Genomic DNA, 21,259 nt, shown 5'->3' on the forward strand with positions numbered 1-21,259 from the left:
GTGAAATGCTGCTTCACTTGAAAGGAGTGTTTGGACCCTTGGACGGTGAGGAGAGGGGAAGTAAAGGGGCAGGTGTTGCACCTTCTGCGGTTGCATGGGAAGGTGCCGTGGGAGGGGGTTGAGGTGTAGAGAGTGATGGAGGAGTGGACCAGGGTGTCATGGAGGGAACGTTTCCTACGGAATGCCGCCAGGGGGGTGAAGGGAAGATGTGTTTCGTGGTGGCATCATGCTGGAGTTGGCAGAAATGGCGGAGAATGATCCTTTGAATGCAGAGGCTGGTGGGGTGATAAGTGAGGACAAAGTGGACCCTATCATGGTCTGGGAGGGAGAGGAAGGTGTGAGGGTGGATGCGTGGGAGATGGGCCGGACACGGTTGAGGGCCCTGTCAACCACCGTGGGTGGAAAACCTCGGTTAAGGAAGAAGGAAGACATGTCAGAGGAACTGTTTTTGAAAGTGGCATCACCAGAACAGATGCGACGGAGGCGAAGAAACCGAGAGAATGGGATGGACTCCTTACAGGAAATGGGGTGTGAAGAGCTGTAGTCGAGGTAGCTGTGGGAGTCGGTAGGCTTGTAATGAATATTGGTGGACAGTCTATCACCAGAAATTGAGACAGAGAGGTCAGGGAAGGGAAGGGAAGTGTCAGTGATGGACCATGTGAAAATGATGGAGGGGTGGAGCAATCATCGATGTACCGGAGAAAAAGTTGTGGGAGGGGGCTGGAGTAGGACTGGAACAAGGAATGTTCCACATACCCCATAAAGAGACAGGCATAACTGGGGCACATGCGGGTACCCATAGCCACATCTTTTACTTGGAGGAAGTGAGAGGAGTTTAACAAAAAATTGTTCAGTGTCAGAACAAGTTCAACCAAACGGAGGAGAGTAGTGGTGGATGGGGATTGTTCAGGCCTCTGTTCGAGGAAGAAACGGAGAGCGATCAGACTTCCCTCAATTTAGTCTACTGCATTCACTGCTCCCAATGTGGTTTCCTCTACATCGGAGAGACCAAACGCAGACTGGGTGACCGCTTTGCGGAACACCTTCGGTCTGTCCGCAAGCATGACCCCGACCTCCCTGTCGCTTGCCATTTCAACACTCCACCCTGCTCTCATGCCCACATGTCTGTCCTTGGCCTGCTGCATTGTTCCAGTGAAGGTCAACGCAAACTGGAGGAACAGCACCTCATCTTCCGACTAGGCACTTTACCGCCTTCTGGACTGAATATTGAGTTCAACAATTTTAGATCATGAACTCTCTCCTCCATCCCCACCCTCTTTCCAATCCCCCTTTTTTCCAATAATTTATATTGATTTTTCTTTTCCCACCTATTTCCATTATTTTTAAATGTATTTCCATCTATTGTTTTATGTTTGTCTTTTAGCCTATTTCGATCCCTTCCCCCCACCCCACCCCCACTAGGGCTATCTGTACCTTTATTATCACATTCCTTAGATAATGTCACCAGCTTCAACACCTTTTTGTCCTTTTGTCTATGACATCTTTTGGTTATCTCCACCTATCACTGGCCCTCTATCCAGCTCTACTTGTCCCACCCCACCCCTTAAACCAGCTTATATTTCACCTCTTTTCTATTTTGCCTTAGTTCTGTTGAAGAGTCATACGGGCTCGAAACGTTAACTGCGTTCCTCTCCGCAGATGCTATAAGTCCAGTCTGAAACCAGCCAACCTACAAGACCTGTATATTATTCATTTTTATTGGACCTTAAATCTGCTTAACCTATCCTCCTATGTTGTAACTTATTTTGTGTGCCTATCTGTGTGTGGGGGAACTTTTGAGCACATTAGCATGTGAAGGATGGAGCGCTTTTATTATTTTGTTTAGCCTGGGTGTTCAGTACAATAAATACTAATAAACAAATCATTTCCTTGCAAGTTTTTAAAAAGAAAACTGTCTGTCTGTGTCTTATACAGTCACAGCTCATAAACAGTTAAACAGTCACTGAATGGACAAGTGTACCCTTTTTATTTAAAAAAAAACCTGTTGTGGTCTAATGAGGAGTGGGGTAAAAAAGAGGGGAGCCATTCTACCCCTCCTCATTTGGTCATAACATGCCTGAAGAACTCCATTTTTCTTTTGTGTTGTCATGCAAAGGGTTGGAATGCCTAATCACCACCAGAAAGATTAACGCAAGAAGAGCATGAGGCTGACAGTGATGGAAGCAGCTAGATAACATTTAGACTGGCTTAACCAGAACTCCAACATTGACGTCACCCACTCTTGCTATTATCGGAAAGTTTGGAAGACTGTGGTTGCCTACATCACTCGGCAAAACTAAGATGATGACGGCAATAAAAGAAGTCCTGTAATTTCACACCATTATTTTATGATATCCTAGTGTGCTGACTGCAAATACTGCAGTAATATTTCAACATCTAAAACCTTTAAGGTTACTGTGAATTAATGCCCCAATTTGTATAATCATTTGCAAACTGGTGTGTTTTGTATTCTTGCTGTATTCTGCTTTGTATTTAAGAGTATTGGTATAGTGTCTTTTGAGGAGATCTATGCTTTTTTTTCAAATTTTCTTTCCTCAATATGCTCATCATCTTCAATTTTACTCTAAATAGGTTTAGGTTTTGGATTTCATACCTTTTTCTGCTTTGTTCAGTCCCTCTTGGTGCATTCTTTAAATATTTCAGTGCCGTCATTCCCTGGCTTTGCTGTAACATTCAGTCTGAGTTCTTTAACTTTTCAATTATGTTAATTTTTTTTTTTTGTAGTTGATTCAGTGCATGAAAAAACGATTCCAGGCACACACACAGCTGGCAAACAGCAAGTGGCAAAATAATTCCTGTCAAATGTGGTCTTTCTCGTGAGTAGGCCAACATGTGGAAGAGGGAAGCCTGAGTACTCTTAAGTGGGTTATCATTTTAATACTGAAGTACATAACCTGTTCCATGATGGAAAATGTATATATATTCTGAAATTAAAGTCATGTTTTTATTAACCAAATATTGAACTAAGTTTTGGGTGATGAGTTAGTGCTTCAGTAAATGTCTTGTTTAAATCAATTTTCTTTCATGACATTATGTAATTTGGATCTTCTAACTATTTCCAATGAATTTGAGTTCAACAAATACTAACTTGCATTTATAGTATGTGACCAGTTTTTTGAAGCACTGGGGTGTGCCCAACCAGATGTGGATGGCCTGGAACCACAGTTTTATCTGTATCACTTCATAAGTTGTTCCTAGGACATGTCTGCCTTGTCAACCCAGTTCAGATCAGAAGCTGGGTGGAGTGAGAATGTCCCACTCAGGGGTCCTGCTTCTTTGGCATTTCTTCTATGGCCTGGAGAAAAGCTATTACTTGACATGCTAAAGGGTTATTGTGCTCATCACGTGATCTCCTCATCCCAATTGACCAGTTACCCAATTATGGTTATTGCAAGTTGATTCCAGGTGCCTGGCTTGGACTTAATTAGGTTATGGCTAGAAGGTCTCTCAGCCGGAGTCCATTGTCCGAAGTGATTATGTCTAATAGTTTGTTCCACACCCAGTTGAATACCCAGGTTGTCTGGATACTTTGTGAATGGGTTAGGGGGGGGCATAATGACATTCCTCTCAGGTGATTGTTTTCTGATGGGGTCTTCTAGACAAGCTGACTCTAATTTAATGGCTTTGGAATTTGTATGGTACAGTGATGCAAATGTCCAGCCATCTTAATAGCTGCTGTTTAAGTCACCTTTTAAAAGAATGCTGCTGTTTAGTCCCTTTAAAACTCCACCAGTGGTTTTCAGTGCAATAAATATAGTCATTTTTGATATAAAGCATGGATTTATAACATTGATATTATTTAAGAGTTCTCTTGCTCTTCTGACCTCATACAGCACTTCTTCATTAATTCTATTCCCCACAGTAAAGATGAGCTAAAGAATTTACTATGCTTAAAGGAAATATTTTTTTCCCTAATATTACTGTGGGATCTGAAGCAGGCTTCTGTGTGTACGTTTGTGTGCGTGTGTGTGTGAGAGACACTAATTTAATTAAACTAAAGATGGTCAGACTGCAAGGTTTAAATCATCAAAGGGACTAAGTGTAAAACAGACATTTTGAAATGGAGTTGGGTGAGCTAAGATGAAATCTCAGCAGATACAGTGTGAATGGAACTTGCATTTATAGTTAAGAAGTTGTTGATTTTCAAAGGGACATGATAAGATGTTTTACAACTGCAAGTTAAATAAGGTAGAGCTATTAAGTTTATCTTTCCCAGAAGTGTTGGCCATGAGGACAACATGAAAGATTTTTATATTCTGGGAAAGTGACTTCCAAAGCAAGGATGAAATAATGGGATTTACAGATCAAAAGGCAGAAAATATATTTAAAGAAAGATGGAAAGCTGTATGGGTGTGGCCTTATGAGATAGTGAGAGGTGGGCTGTATGAAATAGACCTGTGAAAAAGCAGCCTCTAGCCACCCCAGAGAAGTGCTGGTTTGGTCCAGAGTGCAAATTTTGTTAGAAGCCTTGGAGTTCCATTGTCGAGTAAGAGGGAGAGAGAAGCTGTGAAATACCTCCCTTAAAGCAACAGTGGGTGCTTATGGTAATATTGCTGGTTGTTTTATAGATTAAGAATCTATTTGGACTGTTGCCTAAAAAGGGGTGTGTCGTTGGGAGTCTAGTTAAGTAGAAATCTTTTGGGAACTGTTATACAACTAAGTTTAGCTGTATAAAAGTAATCTTGTGTGTTTAACTTCTTTTCTTTTGTTAATAAATGTTTTAATTTAATCTTTAAAATCTCGAAAGGTGGTGGTGGGCTCTCTACTTCTGACTTCAGTGTACATACCTTCTCGTAATAAGTACAAATTGAAAAATCGTTGTGGTAGCTTGACCAAGTTTCCCTTTGGGATTTGGTCAGCCTGGCAATTACCATCTGCCATATCATAACATATGAGAGAGTAATGCAAATAAGAAACTGGCTGTTTATCCACAAAAAGGGGGAGAAATAATTGGCAAGTTAACTCAGATATCCTTAGGAATGGGAGTAGCATAGAGAGAGAAGGAAGATGATCTGCTGCCCAACCTTCACTCAGAAAGGAAAGGAGTTGCGGGGGTGGGGGGTGGGAAATGCACACAACAGTTTAAAACAGTACTTAAGTTTAAATGTAGGTACAACCTGTGAACCAACATAATTTCCTCTTCGATGGCTTCTCGAACAGATAGTGGGATGCATCTTTCCACAAGGCCATAGTATTTCAGTTTCTCATAGGAAGCAGACAGTCGCTCTGGTTTTTCAACACTGCAAGCTGGGCTAAAATGCATCCAAAAGAGATTGTTACCAAGATTATTGAAACAGATCATAAGAAGTTCTCCATTTGCTAGCTGAACACCATAATTTAGGTTAAAAACTTCATTAGCTTAATCAGAGGTGCCATGGGGGAATAGCTGGTCTGAAAAATGCAAATGTCATGGTAACATAGCATGTTAGCCAAAAGAAACAAGGTTTAGCTATGTTGATTGGGCAATATGGAAGTAACTTTACTTTGTTCTGATAGGTCTACACTTGATCTGAGCATGCTGAATGACAATACTTTTGGTTGCCGAAAGGTGTTCGACGCCAAAATATAAGAGTCAAGTACTCATCACCACCTTCTCAAGGGCAATTAGGGATGGACAATAAATGTTGGCCTAGCCAGCAACGCCCACATCCCGTAACTGAATAAAAAATAAGTTGCCCTAATTTAGCAGATTCTAATGATATTTATTGGGGGGGGGGGGGGGGGGGTACATCAAAATTAAGTCCCATCATCAATGCTGATTGACTGATGGCTATTAGGTATAAAACATTAATTAGGTGGCTGGTCGAGTAATTTTTCTCCCAGTTAGGGAAACCACTCAGCACTGTTAGACATTCAGCCAAAAATTTACACGCTTTCATCTTAAAAACAACTTCAGTGATTCAGATCTTAATTTGTTGTATAGTGTCACTATTGAAAGAAACAGCATCCAAATATATAAACTACTGATATAATCATGAAATGTAGAAATAATGCTTTTGTTTGGTTTTAAACAACGTATATTTATAAAACACCTTTAAGGTAATAAAACATCTCACTGCACTTCATGGGAGTGTTATAAAGCAAAATTAGACACTGAAAGACATATGGAGGTATTAGGGCAGAACAAAAGCTTGGTCAAAGATGTGGGAGTATAAGGAATGCCTAAAGGATGAAAGGTAGAGAGGCAGAGAAGTTTAAGGAGAGAATTACAGAACTTAGAGGCTGGGCAGTTAAAGGCATAGCCACCAGTGTTAGAGCAATTAAAATCAAGGATGCTGAAGAGGCCAGAATTAGGGGAATGTATATATCTAAGGGTTGTGAGGCTGGATGAGATTACAAAGATAGGGAGGGAGTGAGGCCATGGACTGATTCGAAAACAAGGATGAGAACTTTTAAAATGGAAGCATTGCTTGACTGGGTGCCAATGTATGTCAACAGGCACAGGGATAATAGGGGAATGGAATTTGGTGCAAGTAAGGACACAGGCAGAGTTTACCAAGGGCAGAATGTGGGAGACTAGCCAGGGGTACATTGTTCTCTCCAGTCTTGACTATTCCAAAGACATGAATGAGAGTTTCAGCAAATGAGTTGAAGCAGAGGCGAAATCAGGTGACACAACAAAGGTAGAAACAGGCAGCCTTAGCAATGGTGTGGATGTGGCCAGACGCTCAACTCAGGATCAAATATGATGTCAAGGTTGCAAACAGCCTGGTGTAATCTCAGATAGATGCAAGGGAGCGAGATGAAGTTGGCAGCTAGGGAACACAATTTGGGCAGGTACCAAAAGCAATGGCTTCAGTCTTCCCGATATTTAACTGGAGTCAATTTCTGCTAATCCAGCCCTAGATGTTGGATATGCAGTCTGAGAATTTAGCAACAGTGGACAAATCAAGAGAAGTGGTGGCGAGGCAGAGCTGAGTGTTGTCACATGCTGTGTTTTCAGATGATGTCACCATAGTGTCCATGAGAAATAGGAAGGGACCAAAGATAGATCCTCAGGGGAAACTGGAGGTAACAGTGGGAGAGTGGGAAGAGAAGCCATTGCAAGTGATTCTCTGGCTACCATTAGTTGGATAAGATTGGAATCAGGCAGTGCTGTCCCATCCAGCTGCATGACGCTGAAGAGGCATTGGAGGAGAATGGTGTGGTCAACTGCTTAACTTTAAAAATGCTTTGTGTGAGCTTAAGAGCTGCTAATTATGTTTCAACATTTACATTTTTACAGTGCTCCATTAGAAACAAAAGAATTAATTGCTTTAGAAACAACTTAACCTATTACAGTACTTACTAATCCCACAGCAGGTTGTAGTTCATCATTTGTTCATCGTAGATCAACCCTGTTCTTAAAGCCATGACTGAAGAAATAAAAATACAGTGTCACTTATCTCCAAAATAAATCAATTCTAACTTTCAAGAATATTTTGGCATTTCAATTGCTGCGTTAACAACTTTGAAGGTTTTGTTTTCAAACTTAGCAAGTGTGGAGGAAGGCAGGCCGTGCTTCTGTCCATCTCAGTCAAAGTGGTTTAGGGCTGAGACGAAGGACAACTGTGATTTTGCATTTTATTTCATTTCTCCCGCCCCTTTCACTTTGATGGTTCAACTCTGACCTTAGTTTGTCACTCCCATTCTTAATGTCTTTCAGATTTCAAATAAAATACAGTGGGCAGCCTCTGGTCTGCCTCCTTAACAACTCGGAACTTTTAACAATGCATCCAGGCCAACCAATTTGCAGAAAGCTACAAACAAATTAACTTTAACAAATGTCCCGCAATTGCCCATACCTCGCCTAATCTTGTGCTGTCTCTCTGCAGCCAACTTCCAGTAACCAGTTCACCAAACTAACAGGCATCGCTAGCTTGTCTTGCTCTCTCTCTTCTTTGGACGCTGATTGAAAACACATTCTCTGTACGGCCAATCATCTTGTCAATCAAGATCACTAGCCTACCCCTATGAAATAAACAAAAACAGAAAATGCTGTAAAAATTCAGCAGGTCTGACAGCATCTGTGGAGAGAGAAAAACAAAGTTAATGTTTCGAGTCCGTATGACTTTTCTTCAGCTCAGATGAAAGGTCATAAAGACTTGAAACGTTAACTTTGTTTTTCTCTCTCCACAGATGCTGTCAGGCCTGCTGAGTTTTACCAGCATTTTCTGTTCTTGTTTCAGATTTCCAGCATCCGCAGTATTTTGCTTTTACCCTATGAAATATAGTTAGCGGAACATAATCAGTCGGGTGCTGTAGTGATTACTCGGCGCTGTCATCCAAGGAGAACACAGGCAAAAAGCTGAATATCTATATACAAATTTAACCCCCAAGTTTCTCAAAAAGTGAAAAGTGGAATTAACAGCTAGTGGTTAGAACCATAGAGTCATCACAGCACAGAAGACCATTCAACAATTTCCACTTCTTGCAATATCCTCACAAATCTCATTTAATTCAATATCTTATGACTATCGAAAGCTGCTTTATAGTGAAAACTGCACGTTAGTATGATTGGGTCAAACAAATTAATAAATGGGTAACTGTTGAATTATTTTAGTATGTAATAACATTTTCTTAACTGAAAATAAAATTAAATGGAAGCACCAAAATTAGGAAATTGAAATCAAGTTCCACTCCAATTTTGTAACTTTAGAGAAATATATTTGTGGATTTCACCTGAGCTGCACTCTGTTCCAAAAAAGTATACCAACACATGAAATAGGACTAGGTCAATCAGCCCCTCAAGCCTGCCCTGCCATTTGATCATTCATTCCTGATCTGATTGTGGCCTCAAATCCACTTTCCTGTCTACTCCCATATCCTGTTACTCCCTTGCCGATCAAGAATCTAACTCAGCCTTAAAACTATTCAATGACCCTGCCTCCACTACTCTCTGGGGTAGAGAAATCCACAAACTAGCAACCCTCAGAGGAAAAAAATCTCCTCATCTCTTTCTTAAATGGGGTACCTCTTATTTTTAAACGGTGTCCCTAGTTCTAGTCTCTCCCATAAAAGGAAACATCCTCCCAGCATCCACCCTAACAAGTCCCCTCAGTACATTTTATGTTTCAATAAAATCACCTCTCATTCTTCTAAACTATAATGGATATGGGCCAAGCCTGTCAAACCTTCCCTCATAAGATAACACCTTTATCCCAGGAATCAGTTGAGTGAATCTGCTCTGAACTGCTAATGCAATTATATACTTTTTGAAGTAAGACCAAAACTGTACTCTAGATGTGGTCTCACCAATGCCCTCTACAATTACAGCAAAACTTTCCAACTTTTAGACTAGATTCCCCTTGCAATTAACATTTTACCATTTGCGTTCCTAATCACTCACTGTACCTGCACGTTAACTTTTTGTGATTCATGCACTAGGACACCCTGATCCCTCTGTACCACCTAGTTCTGCAATCTTTCATTTGACAATGAACTTTACACAATTTTCTGGAAAACAGAAACATTTAAAAACTAAATAAATCACTAAATTTCCAAACAGAATTTTTTATTAAATTGCAATGCAGCTTTTTAAAAATTAGCATTGGACAGTAATAGGTGAGCCCAGGACAAGGTGTGATAGGCAAGAGTAAAGACTGAATAGATGGAAACTGTTCCATCTTCGATGTCTCAAATCTATATGGGGGGAGAGGGAGATGTGTCCACACTGTAAATAGCGAATTTGGACGGAATAAACAGCCCGGCTCTCAGCCACTGAAAAACCCTCACCTTAGTGATATACCGCTGATGGTCGCCGAGGTCTGAACATCCGGCCGGGGGTCAACCTCAGGTCACGGCGGAAGTGGCGCATGATTGACAGCGGGATCAGCCATTCAGAGGACGAGCCTCCCGTGAGGGTCCAATGGCGAGGCAGCGCGGGAAGGGTAGTGCCGGTTGATTGGTCGCTAGGGGGCGGTTGCGGAGCGACGGCGCGCACGGAGGGGGAGGCGTGCCTCTGAGCGGCCCCGGGAGTTGGTTCCAGGGCAGGGAGAGGTTAGGGGCCGGGGTGGATGGTTGCCCGGCACTCGCTGGCTGCAGGTTAGTTGGACAGGCAGCTTTCACAATCTCTCCGCTTTTATTTAACATTCAAAGGAAAGCATCACTCCCCATTCGGGCTCTCTCTCTCTATTGCTGCTGATTGAAAGGCCATCGATTTGAAATGTTCACTCTGTTTCTCTCCACAGATGCTGCCTGAATATCCCCAGTATTTTTCTATTCTTTATTATGGCCTGTTTCTGTGCTGCATCATCCTGCCGGTGAAAACCTCAACCTCGGTTCACCAGCTGCTTTGTAATGAATGGAGTGAAGCTGCTTCCAGCTGGAGTGGCCTTGTCCTAGTTGATGTGCCTTCTACAGGCATTATATATACACATGTACAATTATATATATCAGGTAAAAGGAGGTGAGATGTCCAAAATATACAGGTGGGAAAGTCACTAGCACTTGAAAATGTGTAATGTTGCCTTGGAAGTTATGGGGCTAATTTGGTTGTCTTGTTACTAGTGTTGTGGTGAACACTAAAAGAAAACACTTATGAAAGTGATGCTGAAATTTCTTTCACTTGTCATTAGGAAAATGTATGTAGGTGATACTCATCTGACTGGAATGCAATGTTTTGCTTATAGTGTTCATTTTCTCTAGTTCCACCTCTGACTTTTGATGTTAACATGAGCGCAGTTACTTTTCCAGAGTATAGCTCCCTGTCACTTTATCCAAGGAAATCATCCTAATATGCGAGCATAAAGCAGAAGAAGCATGGATAAGGCCAAACTGTCTGCTCTTCCTGGTATCCTGATTAATGATCAGGATCCCTTGTTGATTTCATTTGTTTCCTCCATCTCCGTTCTACCATAACCACCACCACTGCTTCCCTCTTTCCTCATCAAGAGATGAGTAATCAGCTGTAGATTCCCCATTCCTAGAAATGCTATGGGTGAGCAACTGGCTCAGCACACCTTGGGGTTTGTACATGGAACATCTTGGACTGTTCATGTCAGGAACATATTTTTGCACAACCTGAGGAGGAAACCATGTGGTATGAATACACTGTAACCTCTCCAGTCTGGCATGCTTGGACCAAATCATTTCTGAATTTTCTGGACTGTAGAATGACGATAGAATGTCTAACCACAAGTGTGAACTTGTAAACACTAGATATAAACATTTTCTTGAAACTTAAAAAAGTGATGAAACATTATAAAGCAATAATACAAATTGTTTTACTTATCCAAATTCTGTACCTTTCATGTTTCCACTGCACTAAAATGCTGGAGTTGCTTGGGCCTGTTCAAAAAATTTCCAGTTTAACTGGCGTTTCTGAACAATAGATTTTAGTTGGTTTGTAATTGCAACACTGGAGTGGTTGAAGTAAACTTATTTTAAGGCAGGCATAGTTTGGCCAGTGTTTTAAAGTTCAGAAGATAACTGAGGGTGAAGTGAGATGAACGAATCAATATTATCGGCTTTCAGATTGTGTTGCTACATAAACTCATTCCACCTTGATTCAATCATTCTGTTGTAATGGCTGTGTTTTTTGTAGTTGGGAGTAACAAGGTTTGCTAAAACTTGTGATGCCAGTCATGGCTGTCTTTTGTTGACAGTCTTAGTTTTTACACTACACTGGCACACCCCAATGACTGGGATGATAAAGTGTATAGAGCTTACAAAGAAATCTAAAATGTATCCTCACTTGTGATCATAGAAATATTAAGAAATTAGTGAAAATCCTGTCTGCATTTAAAGATGTAATAATTCAGTTTAAATTATAATAAGCTGGTAAAGGGATACTCAAAGGAGTATTCTTGCCTATTCATTTTGAGTGTAGAGCTTCAGTTGGATCTTGGCCCTGAGCCATCCAACTTGATTTAAGAAGTCAAAGCCAGTGTCACCATCTTCATTTTTATATATTTTCAGTCCACATTGGCGGATAAAAACGAAATAAAAGCAAAAGATTATTTGTCAGTTGCTGAAAGAATCGTACCTAAATACAGTGATATTTTAAAGTTAATGTTACACTGTAGTGTTTAAGAATTTTCTTTTCCTTTTCGCCCCAGACTCAAAAGGAAAATTTGCTGCGTTGTCCGTGCTGGACCTGATTGTTCAACTTTGGCGTGTCTGACATTTCTGAAATGCCAATGGCAAGCATTACGCAGTTATTTGGAGACCTCTGTGAAGCCCAGATGGCGGGCTTATCATGGAAGTGCTACTTGGGAAAAAGAAGGCTCAACCGAAAACAATTCAAAGAAAAATTAAAAAGGGTTGTTTACAATACACTATTTGTAAATCTTTTCAGAGATGAAGCAACTCCAAAGTCTCAGTCTGATATCAGTAAGTTACCAGTGAAAAACAAAATCTTGATGTTGTCCTTCAATTTGAGGGTAGCTGGCATGGACATTGAAGCTGATCGCTTGGAGGACCTTACAGAAAAATTAGAAAAATCAACTTGCATGCCACAAACTGACCTGAACTCTGTCTTGAAACTTTTGATTGAACTTGCAGGAACTGGACCATATCAACTTCAGCCACAGAAGAGGGATTATTTCTTGAACAATAAAAATGTTGGAAGAAATGTAAAACTTCAGGGATATGACCACTATGATGCGAGCCTGTTTGAATCGGGCCTGGTGTCCTTTATTTCCAATGAAGATTTGCAATTTCATGATAATGTACAACGTACCCTTCAGTTAATGGATGCAAAACCTGGTACTGGATTGCCTGGCATTGGACTATTCTCCCACAATTACTTAGCTGGTGACAAGTATGAGAAAGATACTCGAGTATCACTGTTTGGTGCACTAGTGGGCAGCCGTACTTGTGAAATGGAAATTAAGTTGGATTTGCCTGCAGTGCCAGATAATGTGGATATAACTGGACTTAAGATTCGGGTAAGTGAAACAAAGTATAACATTCCAGATATAGGATGAAATTTCCTGTGGCAGCATAATTCAGGAATTACACCTGAAATTATGCCTATTTGTGCTCAAGTTTTGCTGCTATCAATTTACTCATAAATTACCTGCAAATCTCATTAACATATACTGGAACTTGGAATCCTGTGTAAACAAGTGAAAGTCAGCACAAGCAATCTTGATGAAGGAAGGAATTCTCATTGTACATTCCTCCTCTAAGAATGAAAATTTTATGTTTCAAGCAATCTAACCATCGTTTATACACATTGGGCAGAATTTTATGTCCCACACGTGGGTGATCGCCCAACTCGATCGGATGTAAAATCCCGCGAGAAGACATTGGGTGAGCATCCCAATGTCTTCCCACAGTCACGTGATGTTTTGCCCAGCGGACGCACACAGAAGTCGGAATCACACCTGCCAACAATTAAGAGGGCAATTAAGCTCATTAATGGCACAATTGTCTCTGATTTTTCATGGCCCATGCAACCTTACAGTTGGCAGACGGGCGAATTGGCTCGGCAGACTTTGCATTTTTCATTAAACCTCATCCAAGGGTAGGTTGAGGTTTCTGCTATTAACTAAAATAAAAATAAAAACCTGTGGACAGCATTTTTATCATCTATATGTTCAGGTGCCTGATTGTGATGCTTGGACATTTCTTTCCTGATTTTCAAAACTTTATTTCTTGGTTTTCGGGTCTGCAGGTCCCTGAGACAGCTCTCTGCCTTCAGGAAGCTTTCTCTCGGCGCTCACCCGCACCTGTGGAAACATCATTGCCTGCCCTCCTCCCACCCCCACCGCTGTAGTGCTGAGCTTTTCAGCATGCACTTCATGTTGGCTGGCTGTTAACCTGCCAGCCAGCATGAAATCGCGGTCGGGCCAATCGCAGTTGGCAGTCCATTTCCTGACTGCTCCCGGGCCCCCCAATCGCACCCACCCGCCGAGCTGAAAATTCAGGCCATTCATACAGTGCGTTTCAGAGCAAACAATCATGGAAGCTGTTTAATTTTTAATGTGACTTGTACTAAAGTCAAAAAATACATTGAGAAAAGCCAGGCTGTGATGTAGATTGTCTTACCTGTTTAAGGGAAGTTTTTTTTTGCATTTACTCATTTGCTGACAGAAAATTGGAAATCCAACGTGTCTGTTCTGAAAGCAGGAAAAGGGCTACTTGGCTAGCGTAAACGGATCTGTTAACAAATGGTTCTTGCAGCAGTTCTTCTGTCTATTGTCTTGGATGATGAACTGGAGATACCAGCAAAATAATGCTTTGGTATTGGTTTGGTACCTGGCAGTTTACAGTCAGCCATTAATGGCAGCATGTTTCTCACTCCTCCAGATAGACAACTTATTAAGAAGCATGCTAATTTGAATTGCCAAACAGAAAATTGACTATAAACCTAATTCTTCTAATGAATTCAACTCGGGATGTTCTTAAGATGAAACAAATTTTTACCCAACGTAATCCTTTGTACTACTCAGCATATATTAACAAAGTTGCTTGTAAACATTTGATGAAAATATAATAGATTTCCATTGATTACCTGGAACTTGTGTTAAAATGTAGCTTTTGTGAATGGTGGAGAATATTTCATGTTAATTCCCAAAATTCAGTATTGTAATTTGGCAATGTAGTTGAATCATTGGTGCATTTAATTTTTATGTAGATCTGTGTAGTATATGGAGAGGGAGAGATGAAAATATATTTAGTGCGCAAGTGAAATGCGGGAATTGTATTGCATTTGGCTCAGTTTCACAAATTACTGTGATCATTTCTTGCTATTGTTTCTTCTGAATTGTCAATAATTGAAAAATATCATTGTTTACATTTATGGGTTGTTTACAATTTGACTCTGTGCATTATCCCAAATTTGATTTCTTTTCTACTGACCTAGATTGATGATTGTAACTGATGTCATTTAGTTCCTCCTTCAGTATTTTGTTTTCTGATGTTGACCATTTAACCATTTTTAAATAACAGAATAATGGTTTATTACAATATGTAATTGAAATCTTGGAAGGAAGTGAGTTCCAAGGGACTAGTTAAGAATTTTGAGTTTGTGGTCTTTGAGACCATGTTGTTACTAGGAGGAGCTGAATTTTGTCTTTAAGTATCGCTATAAACAATAATTTTGCTAACATTGTGTGTGATATTTATTTTGCGAGATGAAGCTTAATACTGTACACGTACACAGGTTCCTCAAAGTATTGACCAGTCGGAAGACGAAGGATTTCAGTCAGCATCCAATCTTACTCCAGATTCCCAGTCAGAGCCCAGTACATCTCCTGACATTGATCTATGGAATGCAGTGCTTACTTATGAACCCAGCAAATATAGATGTTGGGAACTAATTGGCTGGTAAGTAAAAAATTGATTTTATTGGTAGCTTTTCTGTATTTTGATCATGCTATAATTAATAACATAAACATTTGGCACATCGAAGGGGGCTTTCGTACAATTTCCTGATTACCACACAGAAGCACCAACTCCTTCCCTGACCACCATAACATGGGAGACAGGTCAGAGTGGGTTGGAAAGTGGTGAGCAGGCTACCTGTTTTATTTTATGAGCTCTCCCCGCCTTCAAATAGGCTGGTTGGGGGGCGGGGTGGTGGTGGTGCACAAAACCCAGCCCTCTACTTGACTAATTTCTGCACTGCTACGTTTAAATAGATAAAAGAAATAGCTTTAAATTCAGTTAATTTTTATTTTAATTTGCGTTCCTTTCTCAGCTCCACATGCCAGGCATTAGTCTTCAGTGGGGAGGAGAGCAGACAACCTGCTATCAGCCCTCACCTATAGCTATACTGTAACAGATCATGAAGGTATACAAAAATGACCTGTTTTTCCTTCTTTTCTTATCTTACCATAGGATTGTGCTTATTTTATCCTAGCCTAAAGTCATTGAGATTACGAGTTCTGTCAGAAATAATGGGCAAATCTTTATCTTAACGTTGAGTGGTGCAGCACATTGATATGTGCCACCATAAGGATCCAAATTTCTACCATTGTTAAATTTTTCAAGAAATTCTTTTATCTATTTGGTGTATCAAAATGTCATACACTGGCTGCAAAAGTATAGGAAGGTATTGACCCTTGGCTAAAATCGGCAACGTTGGAGTCTCATAAACCTGAGTCTAGTAAGAACACAAGTCATTTATTTCTGGTGGTCAGAGGCAATGTTTCCTTTTAATAGTTTGTTGTTGTACGCAGCCAGTTTTTTTTTCCAATGTGCAGCTCCTGCCATACACCCATGCAACTCACAGGATTATTGATCTCAGGCAGTTTAACTTCTAGATAACGAATCTGTGCTGTTTGAAGTTCTTGTTTCATTAGCATTGGGGTAAACTGTTCTTAATATCCAAAAGTACTGAGATTTGCTGATTTGTGGCTGTTAACAGCACAGAAATAAACCATTTGACACAACTGGTCTATGCCAGGTGTTGATACTTCATACGACACTCTTCCCACCCTTTTTCACCTAACCCCATCAACACAGTCCTCTATTCCTTTCTTCTTTAGTCCTTATCTAGCTTCCCCTTAAATGCATCTATGCTATATGCCTCCATTGTTTCTTGTGTTAGTGAGTTTCGCATTCTCACCACTTTCTGGGTGAAGAAGTTTCTTCTGAATCATGACCCTTAGTTTTCATCTTGTCTGCAAGGGGAAGCATTTTCTCTCAAACACCCTGTCAAATGCTTTCTTTATCTTAAAAACCCCTAATCAGGTTGCCCCTCAGTCTCTTTTCAAGAGAAGAGAACTCCAGCCCGTTCAGTCTTTCCTTTAGGTATAGCCTCTTAGTTCTGCTATCATTTTTGTAAACCTTTTCTTTGCAACTTCTCCAACACTTCTGTCTCTTTTTCAGAGTAAGGAGACTAGAATGGTTCACATCTAAGGTGCTTATTGCATAATAATTGATTTATTATCGAACCAAGTTTTTATATAAGCACACCATAACTCTGCTTTTCAATTCCATCCCCCTAGAAATCGCCAGTTTCATTTGGAGTTGACATTTTGTTATTGGTGTTCCAAAGTATCCCTGGTGTTTAGTTCATGTCATATGTTGCTCTTTCTCTGGCACTTTATTGATGATGATGAACTGATACGGAAGCAGAACTGGTTCTCAATTTCAATTTGAATATATATTTTCACTTTAACACGGCTATCCCATACACACTCTGAAAACCCCTTTAGCCCTCTTTTTCCTTCTCCTTCCCAATGTTTCCATGTCACTGATTTCTGTTGTGTTCCCACTTCAAGTTGCCTTGCTATGATCTCAAACTCCCTTCCTAAAACCACTTGACCAAACATACCATATAATTGCAAGTTGTTCTTACTAAAGCAGTGTAGAACAGACCAGAAGTGCGGAATATTCCATGCATCTTGGCAAAAAGCGCTGTGTGTGTTCACATCTGCCCTTTTTGCCATGCCTAGCAAAGCTTTTGGTGACTGCTGTGGGGGCAACAGGACAACTCAAGCTTTTGAGGAATTTGGTTACAGAACAGGGGAATTCTGGAGGCAGGTTATTCAAATTCCCTCCAAGCTGTACCCATTTTCAGGTTGAGAACATAGAGGGGAAGAAAATGTAATTTTAAATATAATTAAATAGAATTTTTTGTTTACATTCAGTAGCTCAGAGGCAAATTATCGCTTTTGTAAATTGTAAAGGTAATTTTGAAAAGGAATTTTTGTGAAACAGTCATTAAGTTTCCAATTAGGCTAACAGCATTAGCTAAGTGCCAGGATCCATTAGAGTATTGGCTTAAGCACTCAGCTCATCTCCTTAATTTTGCGGCAGAACTAAACATTCAGCTCTTGATATATTGCATTGTAGCCAAGGACCCTTTTTTGAAAAGGAGATAAGGGTGTTGGTTTGAACGTAGGAGAAAAGTGGTTATTTAATACTATGAGGGTTTTAAATAAAGCACTTCTTCCCCTATTTATTAATAGTCAGTAACGTTTGGTGCACTTTCTGCCGTGTCTTCTTTGCTCAAGGAATATCATCATTATGTCTGGCATTAAGCCTGGGTGAGCAACAATATCAGTCACAGAACTACAACATGCTGCAGTGACTTCATTATATTTTATGACTGCAGCAAATGTTTACTCTTGCCACTGTTTTTTTTCTCTACAGCTAATTTTTCTTGGGAGAAGGTATAACCTTGCAGTACATGTTGTATTCCTATGTTGCATTGACTGGGAAATGTTACTAAATATTTTGCTGTTTTGTGGTTGGCCAGAAATGCATTCCAAATTGTTATCAGTTCCCACTGCCTGTCAAAGAAAGGTAGGAGAAGCAAATAGAAGGTTTAATGTTTCAATTTGCCAGCTCCGGAAACCAAAGTCAATGCTGACAAGATAGTGGATTAAATTCAAAGCTTATAGTTAACTGCAAATGAGCATTTTATTTCATCCGCTTTGTATGTGGCTATAAGGTACTACATTCACATAGGCTAAGAAATGAAATAAAGTTGAATGTGTGGTTATTCTGTTCATTATTGTATAAAAAATGTGTGGATTAGATCTCTATTGAGTAGCATTTAATAGTGTAAGTGACTAAGGGTATAGAATACAGCGATTAGTTTCCTATATACTGTGCGGCACACACCCACCTGCAAATTTACAAGAAATAACTAAAAGTTTACTTCACTCTCACTTAGCTGGAAACTTGAAATTTTTTTTAAATACTGTTGACGAAGTTACCATTATTTTAAAAACAGTTTAACAAAGTTAATTAACTTCCAGTAAAATCAGATGTTTTCCTTTTGTAGTCCTCCAGGTAAAAAAGAGGAACCGTATCTCACTGAAGCAGGTCGAGAAGCTTTTAACAAGTTCTACCGATTGCGTGAAAGTGAGCTACAACTCATCAGTGGTACACTGTTGCAGCCAACACCAGCTATACTTCAAAAAGAATCTGAATTAGTCAAAGATGTCCTGAACGTTCTCATTGGTGTAGCATCAATGACTTTTTCTCTGAATCAGGTAGAGAATTTATTTTGCATTTGTAGTCGCAATGCATTATACTAGTTTTTTTGAAAGTTACCACCGATCTTTTTAAATTTTCTGTCTAATATTGTGTTCAAGAAGCTGTTACAGCAATGTATTGCAACACTTTTAGAACTAAAGTTTTTGATTGGACACCGATAAATCTAAATAAATGTGATGAGGTTTTAGTTTCTGACTTCACATTGCAATTATATTATTTGGGTATAGTCTTTGGCCACCTACTAATGGAAAGATTGCATTGCACTTCTCCCTCCAGTACAGTAGGTGGCAGTAATACACCAAAGAGTTGTGAATTTGCCAGAAACCCAAAAAAAACTAGTGGAAAGGATGAAGAGGAACCAATTTACAAGGAAATTACAGAGAGGTGCAAGAATTATTGAATAGTTATAATGGGAGACTTTAATTATCCAAGTATAGTCTTGGATAATAATAGTATAAAGGGCAGAGAGAGACAAGATTTCCTGGAATGTGTTCAGGAAAATTTTCTTCAGTATGTTTCCAGTCCAACAAGAGTGTAGGCACTGCTGAAACTGATCCTTGGGAATGAGGTGAGCCAAGTGGATCAAATATCAGTAGGAGAACATTTAGGGGACAGTGATCATTTTATCATAGGTTTAGGTTGACTAGGGAAAAGGACAAAGAACAATCTAGAATAAGAATAATTAACTGGGGAAAAGTAAACTTAATTGGGGTAAGAATGGATCTGGGCTGATTAAAAACAAAAACAGAATTACCTGGAAAAACTCAGCAGGTCTGGCAGCATCAGTGGAGAAGAAAAGAGTTGACGTTTCGAGTCCTCATGACCCTTCAGCAGAAGTTCCTGCTGAGTTTTTCCAGGTAATTCTGTTTTTGTTTTGGATTTCCAGCATCCGCAGTAGTTTTTTGTTTTTATCTCTGGGCTGATTAAGTTGGATTCAAAGGTTGGAAGGAAAAACGGTAGCTGAACAATGGGCTACCTTCAAAGAAGAGAGAGTTCAGGCATCCAAGGATAATGAGGAATGTGAGATTTGAAATTGCAGAGACACTAGCCATAATTTTCCAGTCTCCCTTAGACTTGGGGGTGCAGAGGACTGGAGAATTGCAAATGTTACACCCTTGTTCAAAAAAGAGTGTAAAAATGAGCCTTGCAACTACAAGCCAGTCAGTTGAACTCCAGTGACAGAGAAACTTCTAGAGACATTAATTCAGGACAAAATTGAAAGTCGCGTGGGCAAATGCAAGCTAATTAAAGAAAGCCAGCACAGATATGTTAAGGAAAAATCATGTTTAACTAACTTGCTTAAGTTTTTAGATGAGGTAACAGAGGGTCAATGAGGTTAGTATTGTTGATGTGGTGTACATAGATTTCCAAAAGGCATTAAATACGTAGCCGCACAACAGACTTGTGAGCAAAGTTATTGCTTGTGGACTAAAAGGGGCAGGAGAAACACAGATACAAAAATTGGCTGAGTGACAGGAAGCAGAGAGTGGTGATAATGGATATTTTCTGGGCTCAATGTTGGGATCCTTGCTCTTCCTGATATATATTAATGACCTAGGCCTTAGTGCACAAAATTTGTGAATGATACAAAACATGGAAGCATTGTGAACTGTGAGGGGGAGTGTAAAACTGCAATGGGACATATGCAAGTTGGTGGAATGGGCAGACAAATGGCAGATAAATTTACTTGTGAAGAAATGTAAAGCGATTCATTTTGGTAGGAAGAATATGGAGAGACAATATAAGATAAAGAATACAACTCTGAAGAGGGTGTAGGTGCAGAGGGACCTGGGTATATATGTACATAAAACGTTGAAGGTGGCAGGACAGGCTGAGAAAGTGGTTAATAAAGCATACAGTATCCTAGGCTTTATTATTAGGGGCATAGACCACAAGAGCAAGGAGGTTATGTTGAATTTGGATAAGACACTTGTTCAGCCTCAGCTGGAGTATTGCGTCCAGTTCTGGGCACTGCACTTTAGGAAAGATGTGAAGGCATTGGAGAGAATGCAGAAAAGATTCATGAGAATGGTTCCAGGGATGAGGAACTTCTGCTATGAAGATAGATTACAGAAGTTGGGACTGTTTTCCTTGGAGAATAAAAGGCCGAGAGGAGAAACTGTTCCTACTCGTGAAAGGATCGAGAACGAGAGGACACAGCTTTAAAGTTATTCGCTAAAGAAGCAAAAGTGACATGAGGAAAAACTTTTACATGCAGTGAGTAGTTAGGGTCTGGAATGCACAGCCTGAGAGTGTGGCGGAGGCAGGTTCAATCGAGGCATTCAAAAGGGAATTAGACTCTTAGCTGAAAGAGAAGAATGTGCAGGGTTACAGGGAGAAGGTAGGGCAATGGCTC

The 21,259-nt window shown here is 40.1% G+C and overlaps 2 protein-coding genes and 1 long non-coding RNA gene across 5 annotated transcripts in view; 1 reads left to right on the forward strand and 2 right to left on the reverse strand.

The window, feature by feature from the left end:
* Positions 1 to 9,803, reverse strand: part of LOC144687342 (polyamine deacetylase HDAC10-like) — a 54,707-nt gene extending 44,904 nt beyond the window's left edge. For all 3 annotated transcript variants that reach the window (XM_078553330.1, XM_078553331.1, XM_078553332.1), the window contains exons 1-3: positions 9,736 to 9,803; positions 7,310 to 7,376; positions 5,139 to 5,273 (exon numbers count right to left, since the gene is read on the reverse strand). In XM_078553330.1, the coding sequence (XP_078409456.1) occupies positions 5,139 to 5,273; positions 7,310 to 7,374 (200 nt within the window). In that variant the 5' untranslated portion in view covers positions 7,375 to 7,376; positions 9,736 to 9,803. The remainder of the gene's footprint in view (positions 1 to 5,138; positions 5,274 to 7,309; positions 7,377 to 9,735) is intronic.
* Positions 9,804 to 9,926: 123 nt separating this feature from the next.
* The window catches only part of tubgcp6 (tubulin gamma complex component 6), a 54,224-nt gene continuing 42,891 nt past the window's right edge, over positions 9,927 to 21,259 (forward strand). The window contains exons 1-5 of the mRNA XM_078553324.1: positions 9,927 to 10,044; positions 10,191 to 10,398; positions 12,060 to 12,890; positions 15,113 to 15,276; positions 18,689 to 18,899. Of these exons, the coding sequence (XP_078409450.1) occupies positions 12,135 to 12,890; positions 15,113 to 15,276; positions 18,689 to 18,899 (1,131 nt within the window). The 5' untranslated portion in view covers positions 9,927 to 10,044; positions 10,191 to 10,398; positions 12,060 to 12,134. The remainder of the gene's footprint in view (positions 10,045 to 10,190; positions 10,399 to 12,059; positions 12,891 to 15,112; positions 15,277 to 18,688; positions 18,900 to 21,259) is intronic.
* The window catches only part of LOC144687349 (uncharacterized), a 31,391-nt gene continuing 26,941 nt past the window's right edge, over positions 16,810 to 21,259 (reverse strand). The window contains exon 2 of the long non-coding RNA XR_013578115.1: positions 16,810 to 17,016. This is a non-coding gene — a long non-coding RNA (uncharacterized LOC144687349). The remainder of the gene's footprint in view (positions 17,017 to 21,259) is intronic.

Source organism: Cetorhinus maximus, chromosome 12, assembly GCF_964194155.1.
Source record: "Cetorhinus maximus chromosome 12, sCetMax3.hap1.1, whole genome shotgun sequence".
Taxonomy (NCBI): Eukaryota; Metazoa; Chordata; class Chondrichthyes; order Lamniformes; family Cetorhinidae; genus Cetorhinus; species Cetorhinus maximus.